This window comes from Scylla paramamosain, chromosome 3 (assembly GCF_035594125.1).
Source record: "Scylla paramamosain isolate STU-SP2022 chromosome 3, ASM3559412v1, whole genome shotgun sequence".
NCBI classification, from domain to species: domain Eukaryota; kingdom Metazoa; phylum Arthropoda; class Malacostraca; order Decapoda; family Portunidae; genus Scylla; species Scylla paramamosain.
Genome location: NC_087153.1, coordinates 12,802,501 through 12,821,084, shown reverse-complemented (window position 1 = coordinate 12,821,084; position 18,584 = coordinate 12,802,501). Strand labels below are relative to the sequence as shown.

The 18,584-nt window shown below is 38.0% G+C and overlaps 1 protein-coding gene across 4 annotated transcripts in view; it reads left to right on the top strand.

The window, feature by feature from the left end:
* The window catches only part of LOC135090470 (uncharacterized), a 28,445-nt gene extending 11,007 nt beyond the window's left edge, over window positions 1–17,438 (top strand). For 3 of the 4 annotated variants that reach the window (XM_063987220.1, XM_063987211.1, XM_063987228.1), the window contains exons 4-12: window positions 761–916; window positions 2,901–3,065; window positions 4,199–4,323; window positions 5,255–5,527; window positions 10,926–11,036; window positions 13,218–13,370; window positions 14,110–14,236; window positions 16,076–16,530; window positions 16,851–17,438. In XM_063987220.1, the coding sequence (XP_063843290.1) occupies window positions 761–916; window positions 2,901–3,065; window positions 4,199–4,323; window positions 5,255–5,527; window positions 10,926–11,036; window positions 13,218–13,370; window positions 14,110–14,236; window positions 16,076–16,530; window positions 16,851–16,926 (1,641 nt within the window). In that variant the 3' untranslated portion in view covers window positions 16,927–17,438. Of the gene's footprint in view, window positions 1–760; window positions 917–2,900; window positions 3,066–4,198; window positions 4,324–5,254; window positions 5,528–10,925; window positions 11,037–13,217; window positions 13,371–14,109; window positions 14,237–15,144; window positions 15,503–16,075; window positions 16,531–16,850 lie in introns of those variants that run through there. The other variant, XM_063987238.1, reaches the window with a different exon arrangement.
* The last annotated feature ends 1,146 nt before the right edge of the window (window positions 17,439–18,584 follow it).

The following is an 18,584-nucleotide window of genomic DNA, read 5'->3' as shown; positions in this document are numbered from 1 at the left end:
TGAATATAGATGGTGATTTAAGACATATTTTAAGTTGTAAGCAAGTGGCAGACAATGGTAGCAGTGATTTCATCACAGTGGATCAGTCATTGTAAATAAATCAACAACAAGGCAGTGTAAAACCTGCTGATGATCCTGTTTCTTGGATTAGCTCTCTTAGTCTTGAGAACTGAATTGGATTTTACAAGTTTGAATTGCTTCAGGACTATAGCAGTGTATCCCTGAGGCAAGCTAGCAGGCACAGGAGTGTGAGAGTGACAACAGTTACACTCCCAACTCCTAACTTTTGAATTCAGTTAATTTGAAATATTTTATAGCTTTGTAGCTTTTGTTTATTAATTGTGATTGATTGATTGCAAAAAAGTTAGTAGTTTTATCTCTGTGTTTTTGGAAACTACCATTAAAAATCCACAATTCCAAGATCCAAGAAATTCCAAGATCCCAAATGTTTCTGGTTCCATTGATTTTGGATTACAGATTAAGGAGATGTACTGAAAAGTTTCTGGCAAACTTTTTACAAAAATTACCATGTATAGTTTTTAGCATAGTGCAGTGGCATAGTGCAGTGGCTTCCAAAAACTAAACAGTATAGTGCTTGCTTGGTTTGATCAGATACAAATTGTGAAACCAAAACACACCAAATGCACAGGCACACTGCCTGGCAAAAAAATAAAGGATTTTGTGTAAGGGAGTAATTGCAAGTGTGAAGTATAATTGGAAAGTTTGTCTAACAAAATGTATTTGTTCCCTTGTATGCCAGGTGTTCTGTGATACCACCACCAACATGAGTAACACCTACAAGGAAAATGCTTGCACTCAACTCCAAAAGGATCTGCCTTTCCATCTCAGTCAGGATATTAAAAGTACACTCAAGAAGCACAACTACCACTATTTGCCTTCCTTGAGGGCACTGCAGGTACAAACACACCATTTTGTACTATCTTGCACTTATTTATTATATTTATGTAATTGTTTACTTTCCATTTTAACCTCCATTTAATCCTTAAATGATGGGTGCATGGCTCATTGGATTGATGATTATGTATATATGCATCATACAGTTTCCCACCTTACATTAAATAGAAGCAGGTGGGAAATGCGAACATGATTTGGCAACACTTACAAAGCTTTTCTGTATGACAACATTTTTCCTCAGTTAGTACACACATAGAAAGTATGTATGATGGGCAGAGATGAATCTCTTTCATCCCAATGCATGGCTAACATAAGCCAGTTTTTTCCACTAATATTAAATTGTTTGACATGGAATCATATTTATGGAATTAGTAGGGTACAATGAATAAATATTCCTTTTGAGATGTGGGGAGAGCATTGAGGAGCAAATGAGGCAAAAGAAAATAGAGCTGTGTGCATGAGCTGCAGCCAGTGCTGTACCCAGCATAATGAATGCTGCCATCCTTGCAGGGCAGTTAATATATTGTTACTCTACCTCTGCTCATGGCTGAACCAAAACACCAACAAGTCAGACAGTAACACCATTACAAAGGAGGAGGATAGTTGATTCTTATAGTATTTCTTTCATAATTCTAGGTCAGGTATTAAAGGAAATATAGCTGTAAAAATAAGAGTAATAATTTCTTAAAACTCCATTCTGAGATAAGGAGTTTGCACCATGCATTCATCATTTAAGGTTTAAGGATCATGTGATTTGTACCAAATGTATCACAGCATTTGTTTTAATGACAGTGTATGGCACAACCAAACCGTACAAATATTAATGTATCATAGGCTTTTTTTTTCTGTGCAAATAAGCTGTTTACTGTATTTCAGCTGTAATTATGATAATTTTCAGTGGTATAAAAATACATTCAGAACTGTATCTTGAAATGAATCTGAATTAAGTATCTAACTACTATTTATCTTATATAATATATCCTTATACTAGGTCAGTATCACTTGAGAGAAGGGTAAAGATAAGATTTCTGCATTTATACATTCACAACATAACATTTTGTATGCCTAAACATTCCATGCCTTAAAGCACATATCTGTCCAAACCTACAGGTATCCTCACTTCCATTTTTTTCCGTCTCTTGCATGTACTTTTCTCATATTCGGACTCATTTGATTTTCAACATAATTTTGTGCTCCAGGTTGACATTGAAAAATCCAGCAAGCTCCTAAAATGAGGAGTGCCAGATTTTAAAAAAATGTTGGATTTTGTTATGGTTATATATGCTGTATATATTTAACAGAAAATGGCTACCTGTAAAGAGCCATTGTCATTTGTTTCACAGATGGTTCACGCAGACACACTGCTATCAAGTTTTCTTAGCACTTCTGCTTGGTTCATGCAGACACACTGCTATCAAGTTTTCTTAGCTCTTCTGCTTTCTCTGCGATCGATAATGCACAATGTTTACATTTTGCACCATCTCTTTTCTTTGATGAATCCATAATGGGGCTGTACAGCAGCAAATAAATGATAAAATGAAAAGGAATGAGCAGGAATGCCTGTTATCAGGTGCAAGCAAGACCCAGTGGGTAATTCTGGAGCACAGCATCTCCAGAAAACATAGTGACGCACTGACACGATAAATTAAAAAATGTGCCCCAAAATTCATGCTAGAAATCTAAGGGAACTGGATTATCGATGGCCGGATTTTTTAATGTCAAGCTGTATAACATCCTCATACTATACTCTCTATCCTCTTTTACATTTAATAATCTCTCATATTGCTATGGTCATCTCTTCCCTGTAGCATCCTTCTTATTGAAATCAACCATGTCAGCTCTCACCCTTATAGGAAAGGAAAAAAAAATACTAATGGGTACGAAATAAAAGCTAGCGGTATACTACAGTGAAGCTGAGGTTGTTGGGCTTTGGTATGCTGGTTTTGCTATTGCTAAGCTAATGCTGACTTGTGTCATTTGCATAGGAGAATGAGAAGCTGGCTCGGCGAAAGACCAAGCGTACTTCCAACTTGAAGGAGAAGGATATGGATGATATCTTCATCAAAGAATTGTGTTATGTGCACATGCAGGCAGAAATAAAGGAATATCTCTGGAAAAAAGAAGAAAACAAGCGACGTGCCTTCCTCTTGGTATGTATCAACTGTCTTTGCATTCCTTGCCAACTTTTTTTTTAGCCTTCATTTGAATGTTTTTCCTAAATTATATTAATTTACCTTATTGCCAGTTTATTCATTGGATAGATGCACAGAGTTAAAGTTTGGTTAGTGGTAGTTTGCAGAATATTGGAGTGTTTCAATAAGCAAAAGCTTATAAATGTTGTAAATGTATATGATATTGTGTTTGAAAGATGAAAGTTGAAAGTGAATAGAAACAGAAATAAGATGATACTGTTTGAAAGGTGTAAAGATGAAGTAGTTTGTTTTGATAATTCATATACATTAAGAGTTGGATGCCCAAATAGGTTGCATGGGGAAAAATAGGGGAGTACATGAATTTATATATCTTGTTACTTAAATTTATTTACTAAAATGAAAAATAAGACATGAGAAAGAGTCCCATAAGGTTGGAAGGTGGTTGGATCTCTGGTGGATATGATGAAAGAGAGAACTGGAAGCAAGAATATCTGATGCCTGATAGAATAATTTCATCAACAATCACACAAGCAAGTGAAACTTGGGTGTTGAACGAAATACAAAGGTCAAGGATCAGAGTTGTTGACATGGGCTATGTGATAAATGTCTATGGTATGAGAAGAATGGACGGTGAAAGCAGTGAAAGTGTATAACAGATATGGTATGTTTTAAAAAAAAAATGCTGAGATGAAGTGCAGAATAATTGAGATGGTCAAACACAGCAACCTGAGGCAGTTTGATCTCATAGAAAGATTGATGAAAAATTAGATGAGCTAGATAGATATGGTAGATGCACTGCGTGCAAGAGAAATCACATGTGTATTATGGGACAGTCAAGGTTTTATTAACCCTTGCTTAAGATCTCTTTCTTTGAAAGGTCATATGCACTATACCTTTAATGAAATCCAGTTAACTCTGCTTTGCAAATCAACCTGTGTTGCAGTTTTATCAGCTATAGAACTTTAGATCTGAAGAGGTTACATGTACACATGTTCAACGTTCTTAGTATTTTGTCACAAAATGATAAGATATCTGAAATAAAACAGCAGTGATTTATATCCTGGGTCTTGGGATTTATTGGTGTCTTATGAGCATGAATGAAAATGTACATCAATAATTTCATCCTGCAGGCAAAAGCAGCAAATGAACTGCAAGAGTGTCAGTGTTGCTATGATGATGAGGTGCTGGAAGCAGATATGGAGCCATGCACTTCTCAGAATGATCATCATAAATTTTGTGTTAATTGTATCAGAAGGTATGTTGTCATTATGTATACTACTTTACCATTGTGTGGATTGTGAAAATTGTGTGCCAAAGTACATGTGTCATGTACTAATTGTTTTCATCTTTGACCCTTAAATGATAAGGATGTTTCTCTCTCTCTCTCTCTCTCTCTCTCTCTCTCTCTCTCTCTCTCTCTCTCTCTCTCTCTCTCTCTCTCTCTCTCTCTCTCTCTCTCTCTCTCTCTCTCTCTCTCTCTCTCTCTCTCTCTCTCTCTCTCTCTCTCTCTCTCTCTCTCTCTCTCTCTCTCTCTCTCTCTCTCTCTCTCAAACTCATCTTTCAATAGAGTATCTACACTGTTGCATGCATCCTGCTTTTATTTCTCTGAATATGCCACTGAATTTTTTTCTCCACTTGCCTACCTATGTATTGGTTCAGTTTCACATCACCATAACATAGAGGTCCCTTTCATGCACAGTGCCACCTAACTCACATCTCTTCATTCTAGTTACATACTCAGGCTTAGATTCAGGCACCACAGTTTAATTTCTTCCTCCATCTAGGAAGTGGAGTACTGACTGATGGGTTCCCAACCTGCCCATTCCTATTTCAGTCTCCTACAACCTACTGGTAATAATAAAGTGTACTGTGTCTCTGATTGACATACATTTAACTGTTCACATTAGTGGCATCACAAGTGATATGCACCAGAAAATTGGAGCAGTCATTATCACATCTCTGCACAACAATAAAATGCCCATGAAGTGCTGTTATACTCATACATACACTTTCATTGCACTTCTATCTACATGTGTTGGTATATTTTGTTTTTTTCCCCATATCCCAAAGATTTCAACTTTTTTTGTAGAATTTTCATGATACTAAAATGTTTCTGTATGCAAGCCTTTATGTATATTTCCTAATACATCCATACAATTTGTATACATTTCTATACATCTATACAGGTTTGTGGAGGAAGAGATTGGACAGGGAAGGACAAGTTTCCGATGCCTTGAGGGTGAGTGCAAGGATGAGTTTTCCTTGACAACCCTCCAGAAAGTGATGAAGCCTTCTATCTTCTCAAAAATTTTGGAACGAAAACAGCTGGAGGAAATTGCAGCAGCTGACATTGAGGACTTGGTAGCATGTCCCTTCTGTAACTTTCAGACCATCATGCCAAATCCAGAAGATAAAGTTTTCAAGTGTCTCAATCCAGAGTGTATGAAGGATTCTTGCAGGTTTGTTTGCACATGTTATAACTATTTTTCTGTTTGGATTATTATCCTTTGAGGCAGTTTTCTGAGTGTTTTTCAGAAAAGTGCACGTTAATATAAGTATGATACTTATGGTAAATTCACTCTCTGCCAACAAAGTGCTTTGCTTTGTAAATGGAACATTTACATTATGTTCATACACACACACACACACACACACACACACACACACACACACACACACACACACACACACACACACACACACACACACACACACACACACTGGTTGTTAGATATAATATCTTCGTCCTAAAAAATTAAGATATTATATCTAACAACCAATTTTGGTTCAGAAGAGGGAGATAGATTGTAACTAACTTGATATGTTTCTACCCAAGAGTGATCAATATAGTGCAAAAGAGAGATGACTGAGCAGATGGTATTTACCTGGATTTGAAGAAGGCTTTTGACAAGGTGCCACATAGGAGAGTGATATGGAAACTTAAGAATGTGGGAGGAGTGAATGTTGGACTATTGAGTGGCTGGAAGACTTCATGACAAATTGAGAAATGAGGGCAGTAAGCAAAGAGTCCCACAGGAGTTGGTTTTGGCTCCAGTTATGTTTGCTGTATGTGTAAATGACGTGTTGGATGGAGTAACAAGCTATGTGAGCCTGTTTGCAGATGGAATTATACTTCTGAATGGATGAGGAATGAGTGATTGTGATATCCTACAAAGAAATTTGGATAAAATATGGGATTGGAGTAGAAGATGGCAAATGTAAAAAAGTGAAATTTGCCATGAGTGGCAAAAGATGTATATATGACTATATTATGAGAAATGCAACTATAAAGAAAGTGGCAGAGGAAAAAGATCACAGTGATACGACCAAGGTTGGAATATGCTGCAGTTGTCTGGTCACTCCTTGACAAGAAACATAAAAAAGCTGGAAAGAGTACAAAGAGTAGCAATAATGATGGTGCCAAAACTAAAGGCTCTGCCATGTGAGGAAAGATTCAATAAAATGAAGCTTCTGACACTGGAAAGAAGAAGAGTGAGAGATCTAATAGTGGTCTACAGGATGACAAGCATTGTGGAGAAGTTGGAGAAAGAAGATCTGTGTGTGTGGAATTAGAGAGAAACTAGAGGACATGATAAGAGAGTGAAGGTGACCACTTGCAGGAGACAAAGAAGTGCAGCTTCTCAAGCAGAAACATGGAAGCATAGAATGGACTGGAAGAGGAATTGGTCTGTGCAAGAAACATTCATGATTTTAAGGAAAAGTTGAACAAAAGTAGATATGGAGATGGGACATCATGAGTGTAGCTCCGTTCCCATATGTTACAACTAGGTAAATACACACACACACACACACACACACACACACACGTCGTTGAGAACAGCCCTAGTGGAAACATAGAGGTGAGAGTTCACACTGGTTTTCCTCGTTGCTGTCCTGTCTCCAAAAGTGTTTTGTAGAAAGCAGTTGAATTGTTATAATGAGCGGTGAAGAGGGGGCTACTTCAGTCCCCACTATGTTGTTTACACCAACGGGGACTTCTTCAACAAGAGACTTCTCAGGATTTGGGGAAGAGGACCGAAGGGTTGGGGAAGCAATGATGAGAAAGAAAATTATCACATTGGAAACAGAAATGAAGGATAGATTTGACAGGATGGAGAAGATGGTGGAAACTTTGATCATCGAGAAGGGGGTGTGGAAAGGTGCATAGGACGATCTACATAAAAAACTAACAGTATGTGAAAATAAAGCAATGGAATATGAAGGCAAAGTGGAAGAGTTAAACGTAAAACAGGAAAATCGGAAGAAAGAACAAGAGGAAGAAAAGATCGATTTTAGGAAAATTGTGGAGGAACAAAGGCAAATGACACACAGCTAACAGAAAAAGTTGTTCAAGTTATAAAACAGAAAGAAAACTTGGTGAGAGACACTGTGGATAAGAAAAAAACTGTTGTGGTATTCGGCCTGAAAGAAGAGTGTACACCTCAGTGGACTGTAAGAGAAAAGAAGGAAAAGATATGTGTGGAAAATTAGTGGGGACATTACAAGAAGAAAAAGAGCTAACTGGAGAGATTGAAGAAATTAAAAGATTGGGTAGATATGTTGAGGGTGGACAGCGTCCTATGAAAAGAAGGTTTAGGTCACAAGTGGCAGCTGAAGAAACACTAAGTAAATCCTGAAAACTGGCCAACGTGGAAGAATACAAACAAGTGTGGATAAAAAAAAGATAGAACCAGAGAAGAGAGGGATACTGTAAACAAACTAAGAAAATAAGCAAATAAAAAAAAATGGAAAACTATCAGAGGTGGAGAAAAAACAGTTCTTTTGGAGGGTTATGGACATGAGGTTGAGAAAGTGGTACAGGAGGGAAGTAAATGCGGAAGGGGAAGACTAGAAGTAGCATACACGAACATAAAAGGACTAATGTCAGCAGTGTTGGAACTAGAAGACTATTTAAAAGAGGAGAAACTGGACATCATGGCGATCGTTGAAACTAAATTGGCAAGTGAAGGGGATATATTAAATATTGTTGAAGGAAAATGCAACCTCTGGATGAGAAATAGAAAGAATAAACGGGGAGAAGGTGTGATGCTTCTAGTTAGGAAGGATCTATTAGTGGAATCTGTCACATATGGGATGAAGGAGGCAGAAGTATTGAAAATAAGCTTAAGAGAATATTGGAAGATACCGTAACTTTGTGGTGACATGTTCCCCCCCCTATTCCAACTCTTGGAGAGAGTATGAATATAAGAAAATGCTTGAGTACACAAGGACATGTTTGGCAGAGTTGCTTGAGGAAAATGACGATATACTCCTGATGGGGGACTTTAACTGTAAAGAGATATCTTGGGAGAACTGGACCATAGAAGGCAATGAGTCATCATGGGGGGAACAAGCTACTAGACCTGGCTATTGAAAATTTCCTGACACAGTGGGTTACAAATGACACAAGATTTAGGGGAAATGAAGCACCTTCAAGGCTCGATCTAATTTTCACCAAGGAACAAGAAAAAGTAGAAGACCTTAAATACATAAACCCAATAGGAAAAAGTGATGTGCTGATTCAATTCACAGTTATGGATCATAACCTCAGTATAAGGAAAGAGGACCACAGAAGAGAATGGCTAAACTACAGCAAGACTAACTTCGGACAACTTAGGAAGTATTTCAGTGAAGTGAATTGGAACATAGTTATTCAAAAGGAAAGACATGGAGGAAAAGTGGACAGCTTTCGTGGACATTTATAATAAGGGAGTAGAGAAATGGGTACTCAAAAGATCAACAAAGAACCTTTTCAAAAAGGATTGGTACAACAGGAGATGTGCAACAGCTAGGTTGAAGAGAAAGAAAGCATGGAAAAAGTGGAAGAAAAACAAGAGACTGGACCTGTGGAACAATTATATAAGGAAGAGGAACGAATATGTCAAAACTCACAGAGATGAGCAGAAAATTTTTGAAAAGAATGTTGTGGAGAAATGTAAAGACCAACCAAAATTATTTCATAAATTCATCCATGGAAAACTAAAGAGTAAAGGTGAAATGAGCACGGTAAAAGCTGGAGAAGAGACAGTGGATGACCCAGAAAAGGTAGCTGAAGTGTTTAACAGATACATCCACTCTGTGTTTACTAAGGAAAATTATTTCAGAGGTGAGAGGACAGTGTTAGAAAAAGGGACCGACCTAAAGGAGATTAAACCATCAGTAGATGAAGTAAAGAATATGTTGGAAGACCTGGATGTAAGGAAAGCAATGGGTCCTGATGGTGTCTCGAGTTGAATCTTAAAAGAGTTTAGCTCACAATTAGTCTCAGCATTTCACAGTATAATTAGCACTACCCTGGTAAAAGGTAGAGTACCCATAGATTGGAAACAGGCGAATGTTACCCCAATCCACAAGACCGGAAGTAAAGAAGATCCATTAAATTATAGACCTGTATTGCTCACAAGTGTGGTGGCGAAGATTTGTGAAAAGATTATCAAGAACAGATGGGTGAAATACCTAGAAGACAACAAGGTGATAACAGAGAAACAGTTTGGTTTCAGAAAAGGAAGATCTTGTGTTACGAATTTGATATGTTTCTACTCAAGAGTAATAGATATAGTGCAAGAGAGAGATAGATGGGCCGACTGCATATACTTAGATCTGAGAAAAGCATTCGATAAAGTTCCACACAGAAGACTAATATGGAAATTGGAAAAGATTGGAGTACTCGGTGGATCACTGTTAAAGTGGATGACTGACTTTTTGACAAACAGAGAAATGAGGACAGTAATTAAAGGCAGCAGGTTGAACTGGAGAACGGTAATAAGTGGAGTCCTGCAAGGTTCGGTACTTGCACCTATTATGTTCGCAATTTATGTAAATGATATGACAGAAGGTGTAGAAAGTTATGAGGAAAGTAACAAATGAAGAGGATTGCAGTGCTTTAAATCAGGACTTAATTAAGATCAATGAATGATCATTGAAGTGGATGCTAAAAAAGTAGTGTGATGAGGTTTGGAAAAAGTGTGAAAAGACCAGTTGGCAACTATTACTTAGGGAATGAGGAAATCTCTATAAGATCAGAAGAAAAAGACCTAGGAGTAATTATTAATGATAATTTATCATTTGGGAAGCACATAAACAAAATTATAGGAGAAACATATATTCTGCTAAGAAACATCAAGATAGCATTCTCCTATATTGATGAAGATATGATTAAAAAAATTGGTAACGATGATACATGCAAGATTGGAGTATGCAGCATTAGTGTGGTCGCCAAGTTTGAAAAAGGATACAAGAAAGTTAGAAAGGATCCAGAGAGCTGCAACTAAAATCCCTGCAAGTTTAAGAGAGTATAGTTATGAGGAAAGGTTGAAGAGATTGGACCTGACTAGACTAGAAAAAAGGAGGGAAAGAGATGATTTGATAGCAATATATAGAATACTGGAAGGAGTGGAAAAGTTGGACAAAGAAGACCTTATGATACCAGATACAAGAGACACAAGAGGACATGGAAGGAGATTGAAAAGGAGTGTTTGCAGAAGAGACATCAAGAAACTTAGCTTCCCACACAGAAGTATAACAGTGTGGAACGAACTTAAGGATGAGACTGTGTGTGCAAAGACAATTCATAAATTTAAAGAAAATCTAGATAAAAGTTGATATGGAGACAGGACAGCACAAGCCTAGTGTGGCTCTTGTCCTGTATTTCACAACTTGGTAAATACAACTAGGTAAACACACACACACACACACACACACACACACACACACACACACACACACACACACACACACACACACACACACACACACACACACACACACACACACACACACACACTTACACCTTGACTTTGAGTCCTACACCCTGGTAATGTCAGAGATGCTACAATAGTTGTGATATTTTTCTTGAAGGTACTGTAAGGAACCAAACCATGTTCCCTTGCGTTGTGAGGAAGTGGAAAAGCAGCATCAGAAGGACACGCGTGTATTCCTGGAGAACAAGATGACTGAAGCCATTGTCAGGTGGGTGTTTAGCATAACTTATTCATGACTGCTTTAATTAATAGTTGGGATGGAGATTAAGTGCAGAGTAAATGGAACAGGAAAAATATTTGGTGGGCTGAAAAAGGTCTTTTAAACACACGGCACTAGATGTGAGTGTAAAGAGAAAGTTATATGAGGGAATAATGGTGCCCACTATACTGTATTTTGCTGAAATGCAGAACATGGGAGTAGTGGAGAGGAAATAGTTGAATGTAATGGGAATTAAATGTTTGAGGAGTTTGTGTGGAGTAACATGGGGGAACAGAATAAGAAATGATGAGATAAGAAGAAAAACTCATGTTATGAGAGAGTTGATTAGACAGGTAGATCAGTGTGTGTCAAGATGGTTTAGGCATGTGGAGAGAGTGGAAGACATTAAACTAGTAAAGGGAATAATGAGGTCAGATGTATGCAGTAAAAGATTAAGAAGAAGGCCATGCCTGGAGTAGATGAACTGTATGAAGAACACTGAATGAGAGAGGAATGACTGTGCTGTAAGCAAGAGTGATTGTATGTGGTAGAGGTGAATGGAGAGCAGCAGTGGGGAGTGCATGAAAATAATGAGATCTCATTGATCCCTGAGAGTGGGTGTGGGCACATCTGGTGGAGTCAAAAACAATTGTCAAAAATTACTGGATAAGTGTCTTGAAACCGCCCTCTTGAAAGAGTTTAAGTCATAGGAAAGTGGAAATACAAAAGCAGGCAGGGAGTTCCAGAGTTTGCCAGAGAAAGAGATGAAGGATTGAGAGACAGACAGAATAGGGGCGAGAGAAAGAAAAAAGTCTTGTGCAATGAGGGTGTGGGGAGAGGGGAGGCATGCAGTTAGCAAGATCAGAAGAGCAGTTGGCATGAAAATAGCGGTAGAAGATAGCAAGAGATGCACCATTGTGGCGATGAGAAAGAGGCTGAAGACAGTCAGTTAAAAGAGAGGAGTTGGTAAGACGAAAAGCTTTTGATTCCACCCTGTCTAAAAGAACAATATGAGTGGAACCCCCAGTAGATGTGAAACGTACTCCGTACATGGACAGATAAGGCCCTTGTACATAGCAGCTGGGGGGGGTGAGAAAAACTGGCAGAGATGATTCATAATGCCTAACTTCATAGAAGTTGTTTTAGCTAGAGATGAGATGTGAAGTTTCCAGTTTAGATTATAAGTAAAGGACAGACTTAGGACGTTCATTGCTGTCAGGCCTTGCTGTAGAAGTGTGTGGTCAGCTGTGCTATACTCAAGCTCCTAGGGTGTAGTATTGTTGTCCTCAAGATCATTTCTCCAGCAGGGGCTAACAGGGCTATGGTCTGGCAAATATAAACCAGCATATGTGATGTATAATCCTCCCAGCATGGTGCTGTCACCTCTACATCTGTCAAACTGACCTCTGTTCCACCCACCTGTGCCATTTCTCGGGAGATGAAAATTTTATCAACTCACCATTTCTTTCATTATGTTTGCTTGCATATTCTAGTCACTGTTCATTCATTCACTTATGTTGCTGCTGCTGTCCACTTTTGTTGCTGCTGACCTTTGAAATAGCAGTAAAACTCCTTCATTCTTATTCTCTCTTTGAAAATACTGAGTTTTCTTTTTATAATATGCTTTACCTTACTGTGTATATGTGTGGGATGGTTTGCAGAGGCTTCCATTGTGGTAGATCTGAGTGCTGCAGACCTGACAACCTGACTTCATTTAGTGTGTATGTGTGTGGATGCACCACACCTGATCTGGCTGTCCCTGCAACACTGCACAAGTGGGGTGTCACGTGTTATACCAAGTTCTTTGTATTCGCCAACAAGTGTGGATTATTTGTAAAAAAAATAAATAAATAAATAAAAAATCTCGTGTTCAAATAAAAAAAATATATAGTCTTCTGACATAATTTACAGATGGAGAAAAGAACATGGTGCTGAGGGAGGGGGTAGTTTGGTAGAGGTGGCTACAGTGCACCTGGAAGATTTCATATCACACGTGCCAGTTTAGATTTACCAGACCAAAGGAGTATGTGTGAAGTGTGTATGAGCGTGTTGAGTTTTTCTGGGCCATCCCGTGTGGGATTGCCTGTCTGGTTTAGTTTAGGAAGTGTAAATAGCATGGGTTTCTATATGAGAGGTACTAAAATATTACTTAACGGGTAATTTATTATTTTTGTAACTTTTGTTTGACAGAGTGTGTTGGAAATGCGGCAAGAGATTTATCAAAGATGATGGATGCAATAAAATGGTGTGTCCATGTGGCGCCATGATGTGTTACATTTGTAAAAAGGGAATCCGAGGCTATGACCACTTTGATGGTAACCATCCCCCCAAAGACCCCAAAAAGTAAGGATTTTTATTACTTCAATTTAAACAATAACTAATCTTTCTAACATTCAAAAACCTTAATATTAGTATTATATTTGACTGGCTCTTTCACTGAACAGTTAATAGCATGGATGTGATCAGCTGGTAAGCATACCACTGCTGAATTTGTTTAATTTTCTTCCTTGGCACAATCCTTTTTTAGAGTTACAGAAGTTAGAGATGATGGTATTCTTTCAAATTGTTGACACTGATCAAAGCAGCAGACATCCAATATACAATTAGTATATTTCATAGGTGATAATTTGATTTAATTCTTTTAGGTTTAAAGAGGGTTTGTTTCCTGAAAGTAAAAATATCACTTTCTGGGAAAATTCAAAGCAAGGCTATATCATCTAACAGCACTGTGGTGAAGTTGTATTCCTGTATTCATTGTATTTGCTGAGATGTAATCCTTGCTTTGTATTTTTCTGTCTTACAACATGGTATTTGGGAAGTCTTTTCATATTGTAAAAATTACATATCTCTATGAAATACTTCACAACTTAACTCTGTTTAACTTTAATTTTAATTTTGAATCTAAAGTGTGACAATAAAGTATTATTAATGTTATCTATTTCTATCTAGAAAATTTTTATGTAAACTTCTTCATATTTGTAAAAGTAATAGATGAATTTTGCAAGAGCATTACTTAGAGATTTAATTTTTATGGTGATTTAGTATAGCCAATATTCATTATATCTGGTATTTTTATTCATAGATGTCCACTGTGGAGCAATTCCGTGATTACCCACGCAGAGGAAGTGCGAGCTGAAGTCTTAAGGCTCCAAGAAGAACTGGATCCATCAGTGACGCTATTCCATAATCCCTTCCAGGATCTTCCTGAGGTTAGGATTGTAGTGCAATAATAATGAACAGAGAGAGAGAGAGAGAGAAGGGATTGTGATAAGTGCAGTATAGGCATTAGGAGCAAAACATTATCTTGTATTTTTATTTATTTATTACAAGCACAATGAATGTAAAGAGAATACTGTATGAAGGGATAGCAGTGCCTACTGCACTTTACAGTGTTGATATTTTGAGTATGGGAATAGCAGGCAAGAAGAGATTGAATATAATGGAGATGAAATCTCAAAGGAATGTTTAGAGTAACTAGGATGGACAGAGTCAAAATGAAAGAGTGAGGAGAACAGATGTTGTGAGAGACTGGGCAGGATGGAGAGAGCAACATGTGCTGAGATTCTTAGGACATGTTGAGAGAATGGAGGATGATAGGCTGGTGAAGAAGATAGTAAGATCAAGTGTGAGAGGTGGGAATTTGTGAGGCAGGCCAAGTGAGGGATGAATGGATAGTGTGAAGGAGGGTATGAAGGGAAGAGGACTGACACTGGACTATAGTAGAATGATTATGCATGACAGAAGCAAATGGAGAGCATCTGCGAGTGCATGAGGAATGATGTGGCCCTGCAATTTCTGTGGGAGGCACGCACATCACTGGTCTCTCACAGGTGTGGGGTAATCAGATGTGGTGGGGGAGGGTACTTGTTGTGAATATGCCTTGTTCTGGACCAAACCGTCCAAGCTGTGCAGCTGATCCCCAGAAAGTGAGGGCAGGAGTACTTTCTCTTCTTTGGTGGGGCAAGGGGATAAGAGAGTGCTGTGAATGAGTATGAATGTAAAGTTGTGTGCCTTGTCTTGGCTACCCTCTTTTAGGGGAAAACAGCCTCGTATGTACTACTTCACCCATAAAGCAAATAAGATATACACATTTCACATCCTTATTTTCTTGCTATAGGTTTTCCAGAAGAAATAGAAAACATCATGTTAAAGAACTGACTCCTACCAACCCCCAGCAAGGGATGACCATGATGTAATGTCCTCCCTCTGGTTCCCTGTGACCAACACCACAACCATTGTTTAGGATCAACAGATTGAAAAGAGCAGCAGGTTGCAAACCTTGCATCACCTTTGGCAGCAGAAATAAAAAAGGGAAATATATCTCTTAAGGGATAAAAGACACCAACCCTCAGTCCAGCAAAGAGTCAACCCAACCACTACTGTTACTATAAAGTTTAGATTGATTTACATATATTTGTTTAGTTCTAGAGGATATAATGATATAAGGCCATAAAAGCTTCAGTGCTAGAACTTAACATATGTTTACTAATCCTTATTTATAACACTTTATCTTTGGTGCATATTAATCTTCAGCAATTTTTAAGTGGTTACATTCATAGTATGTCATGTGTAGCCATTCCCATCACTAAATGGTATTTAACTCATCAAACTAAATCCAATGTCTGTCTAACTGGAATCATTTATCGACCTGACAAAGCTTTCCAATATGTCCAGTCACATGCCAGGATTTGGTCATCATCTGCACTGTGATGCTTGACTTTCCCAAAAATGTCACTTCTTTAACTAACCCATTAAAGTTTTGACAGCCATTGCAAGGTAAGGTGGTGTGTGTGTGTGTGTGTGCATGCATTCCTGAATACAACTGGAAACTGATGTATTGCCAAATCAGGTGGGAGGGGATGGCAGGAGGTACACTATTACCTTTTGTCACTTGAATGAACTGTTTAGAGGATTGCTGATTCAGGTAGCAGAAGCAAGATGGCATATTTAGATTGTAGCTGCCACCCTATTTCTTGAGCAACCTGATGTAATTAAGGCATGAACAATGTGTCATGTATTCAAGGGATAACAATATCTCTGTTATTTAGGTACCAAAGAACTTAGTGAAGCACCAAGGAGGCCAGCCGGCACACCTACCTCATGCTGCTCGACCTGTACACCACCAACAGATCCAAGCTCGTCCTCAAGTTGTCTACCACAGGCAGCCTCATGTCCCTATTGCTCATCAAAATCAAGGTGTATTTCATTTTCCTGCTCATCGACCACTTCCCCCAGCTCCACCTGCTCATCGACAGCTCCCCCCAGCTCCACCTGCTCATCAGCACTATCCCCAAGTCATGCAAGTTGGAGTGATGAGGCCTCCACCAGTTATGAATATTCCTGAGGCTAACCAGCATCATCATCATCATCTTCAGCATATTCATATTCCTATGAGACCTGTCCTTCTCCGACCTACTCAGCCACATGGGGACAATGCAGGAGTCAATGAACACCTGATGGAAATGAGAAGGAATCAAGAAATGCATATGAGGTTGTGGACCAGGTAGGTGATGGAGCTTTCTTGTAGTAGTAAAGAGGCAAGCAAGACATCATATTTTTTGGGGGAGGGGGGGACAGTGAAGAAATTGCTAAGTGTTACTCTGCTGAGAAAACAAAATTCTAAAAAATAAAAAATAAAATCAGTATTGGTCTTTTTTTTTTTTTTTTTTTTTTTTTTTTTTTTTTTTTTTTTTTTTTATAATAATGAATTGAGGTAGCCTGGATAGTTAAGCAAATAGCCAAAGGCATAGAAATATGGTGACCCTGCTGCTCTCCACAGAGTACACATACTCACACATATACACAATTGCCTTGCTCTTTCAGGTATATGGAGCATACTAACACTGCCAACAACGGTAGCAGCAGTGGCACCAGCAGCAACAGAGCCAACAGGGATTAGGGCAGCAGTGCTCATGATAAGGATGAAGGATGGAGTACCATTCTAAAGACATTCCTATGTGCAGGACACTGAAGTGGAAGTGTCATAGTTGTTAATGACAGGTACCACCATTTTACAAATTAATAAGATTTGCCAAGGATATATCCATCAATTAAAAACAAAATTTTACCTGTCTTTATACTGATATGCAAGAGACTGTCTAGATGGGAATGCCTTGCTTGTTCCTCATAATGTACTTCCTATATTTTTGTAAGCCTGTCTAACCAACATTGTTAAGGCTGCTAGTGATTCTCTCAGTAGCAGTGATGATAATGATAATGATGTGTAATATTGATTATTGTTATCACAGTTATGTTGATGATGATAATTGATGATAATCATTGTTGTTGTTATTACCACTTGGAAAAGATGTTAAGACATGATGTATTCAATTTTGGATAACTTTTTATTTAATTCCTAAAGTTATGAAAAAAATTGTATTTAGTTTCTTTGCAAATAAAAGAATTAACAAGGTTCTTAATTTAGTTATACTTTCTCAGTATTACAAAACAAAGTTTAAGGTTTTATTGAAGTGGATCAGGAGTCAGAACAAGGTGCACTATTTTTGTTTATCTGCAAGTCATAGATCATTTTAATGGACTTTGCTAAATTTACACCAATGGATTTTAATATTTATGTCCTCATTTTAGATCTCTTCATGTTTTATCATCAGTTACTGGTATTTCCATCCATTTGCTTTTTTCCCATTTTGACCTGAAAATATTCAGAAATGTTTAGTATACAACATGGAATATTCAATTATGGATATGTGCATTTTATCTGGAAGTTGACTCCCAAATGATATCCTTTATTTCTGTATTCAAATTATCGAACAGTGTGAATTGTTGCACCAGCTCATGAGCTCTGGTGCTTCATATATACATTTTAAAAACCACTAATCAATTGTGCCAAAAAATAAATGAAAAAAATTAACACCCAAACAAGGCTAGTTGTAGTCTTCATAAAATAATAGTTTATTTTGTAATGATGAGTATTTCAGTGTCCTTTTTAAACTTGAAAGTATTTTGGAAGATATGGTATTAATTTTTCTCAGTGTCACAAACAAGTAAGTAGGTACTGTGCAATTTGCAGTTTCCTTGCCTTTTTCCTCTCTCTCTCTCTCTCTCTCTCTCTCTCTCTCTCTCTCTCTCTCTCTCTCTCTCTCTCTCTCTCTCTCTCTCTCTCTCTCTCTCTCTCTCTCTCTCTCTCTCTCTCTCTCTCTCTCTCTCTCTCTCTCTCTCTCTCTCTCTCTCTCTCTCTCTCTCTCTCTCTCTCTCTCTCTCTCTCCACTGGGAGGGAGTGCCATATGGAAGAAGTGCCTTAACCTGCACACTGCACAGACTTTTCCTTCATTGGTCTCCCCAGTGAAAGGAATTAAAAAAACAAAATTCTTCTCATATACTAGTTAATATGTTTAAGGAAGAAAGCAGTGTTAATGCCTAAATAGTAAATGCCACTTGGTGCATTTTTAGATGAAAATAGGTCTCTTTAAGTCCTTGATTGTTCAAATAAGTTTATTGCCTCAACTCTGTAGACTGGCAGGACTTTCCTGGCAATGGATCTCAGGAACTGGTCTCTCTATATCCAATGCCTGTTCCTAAGAAGTTCCCCAATGGAGA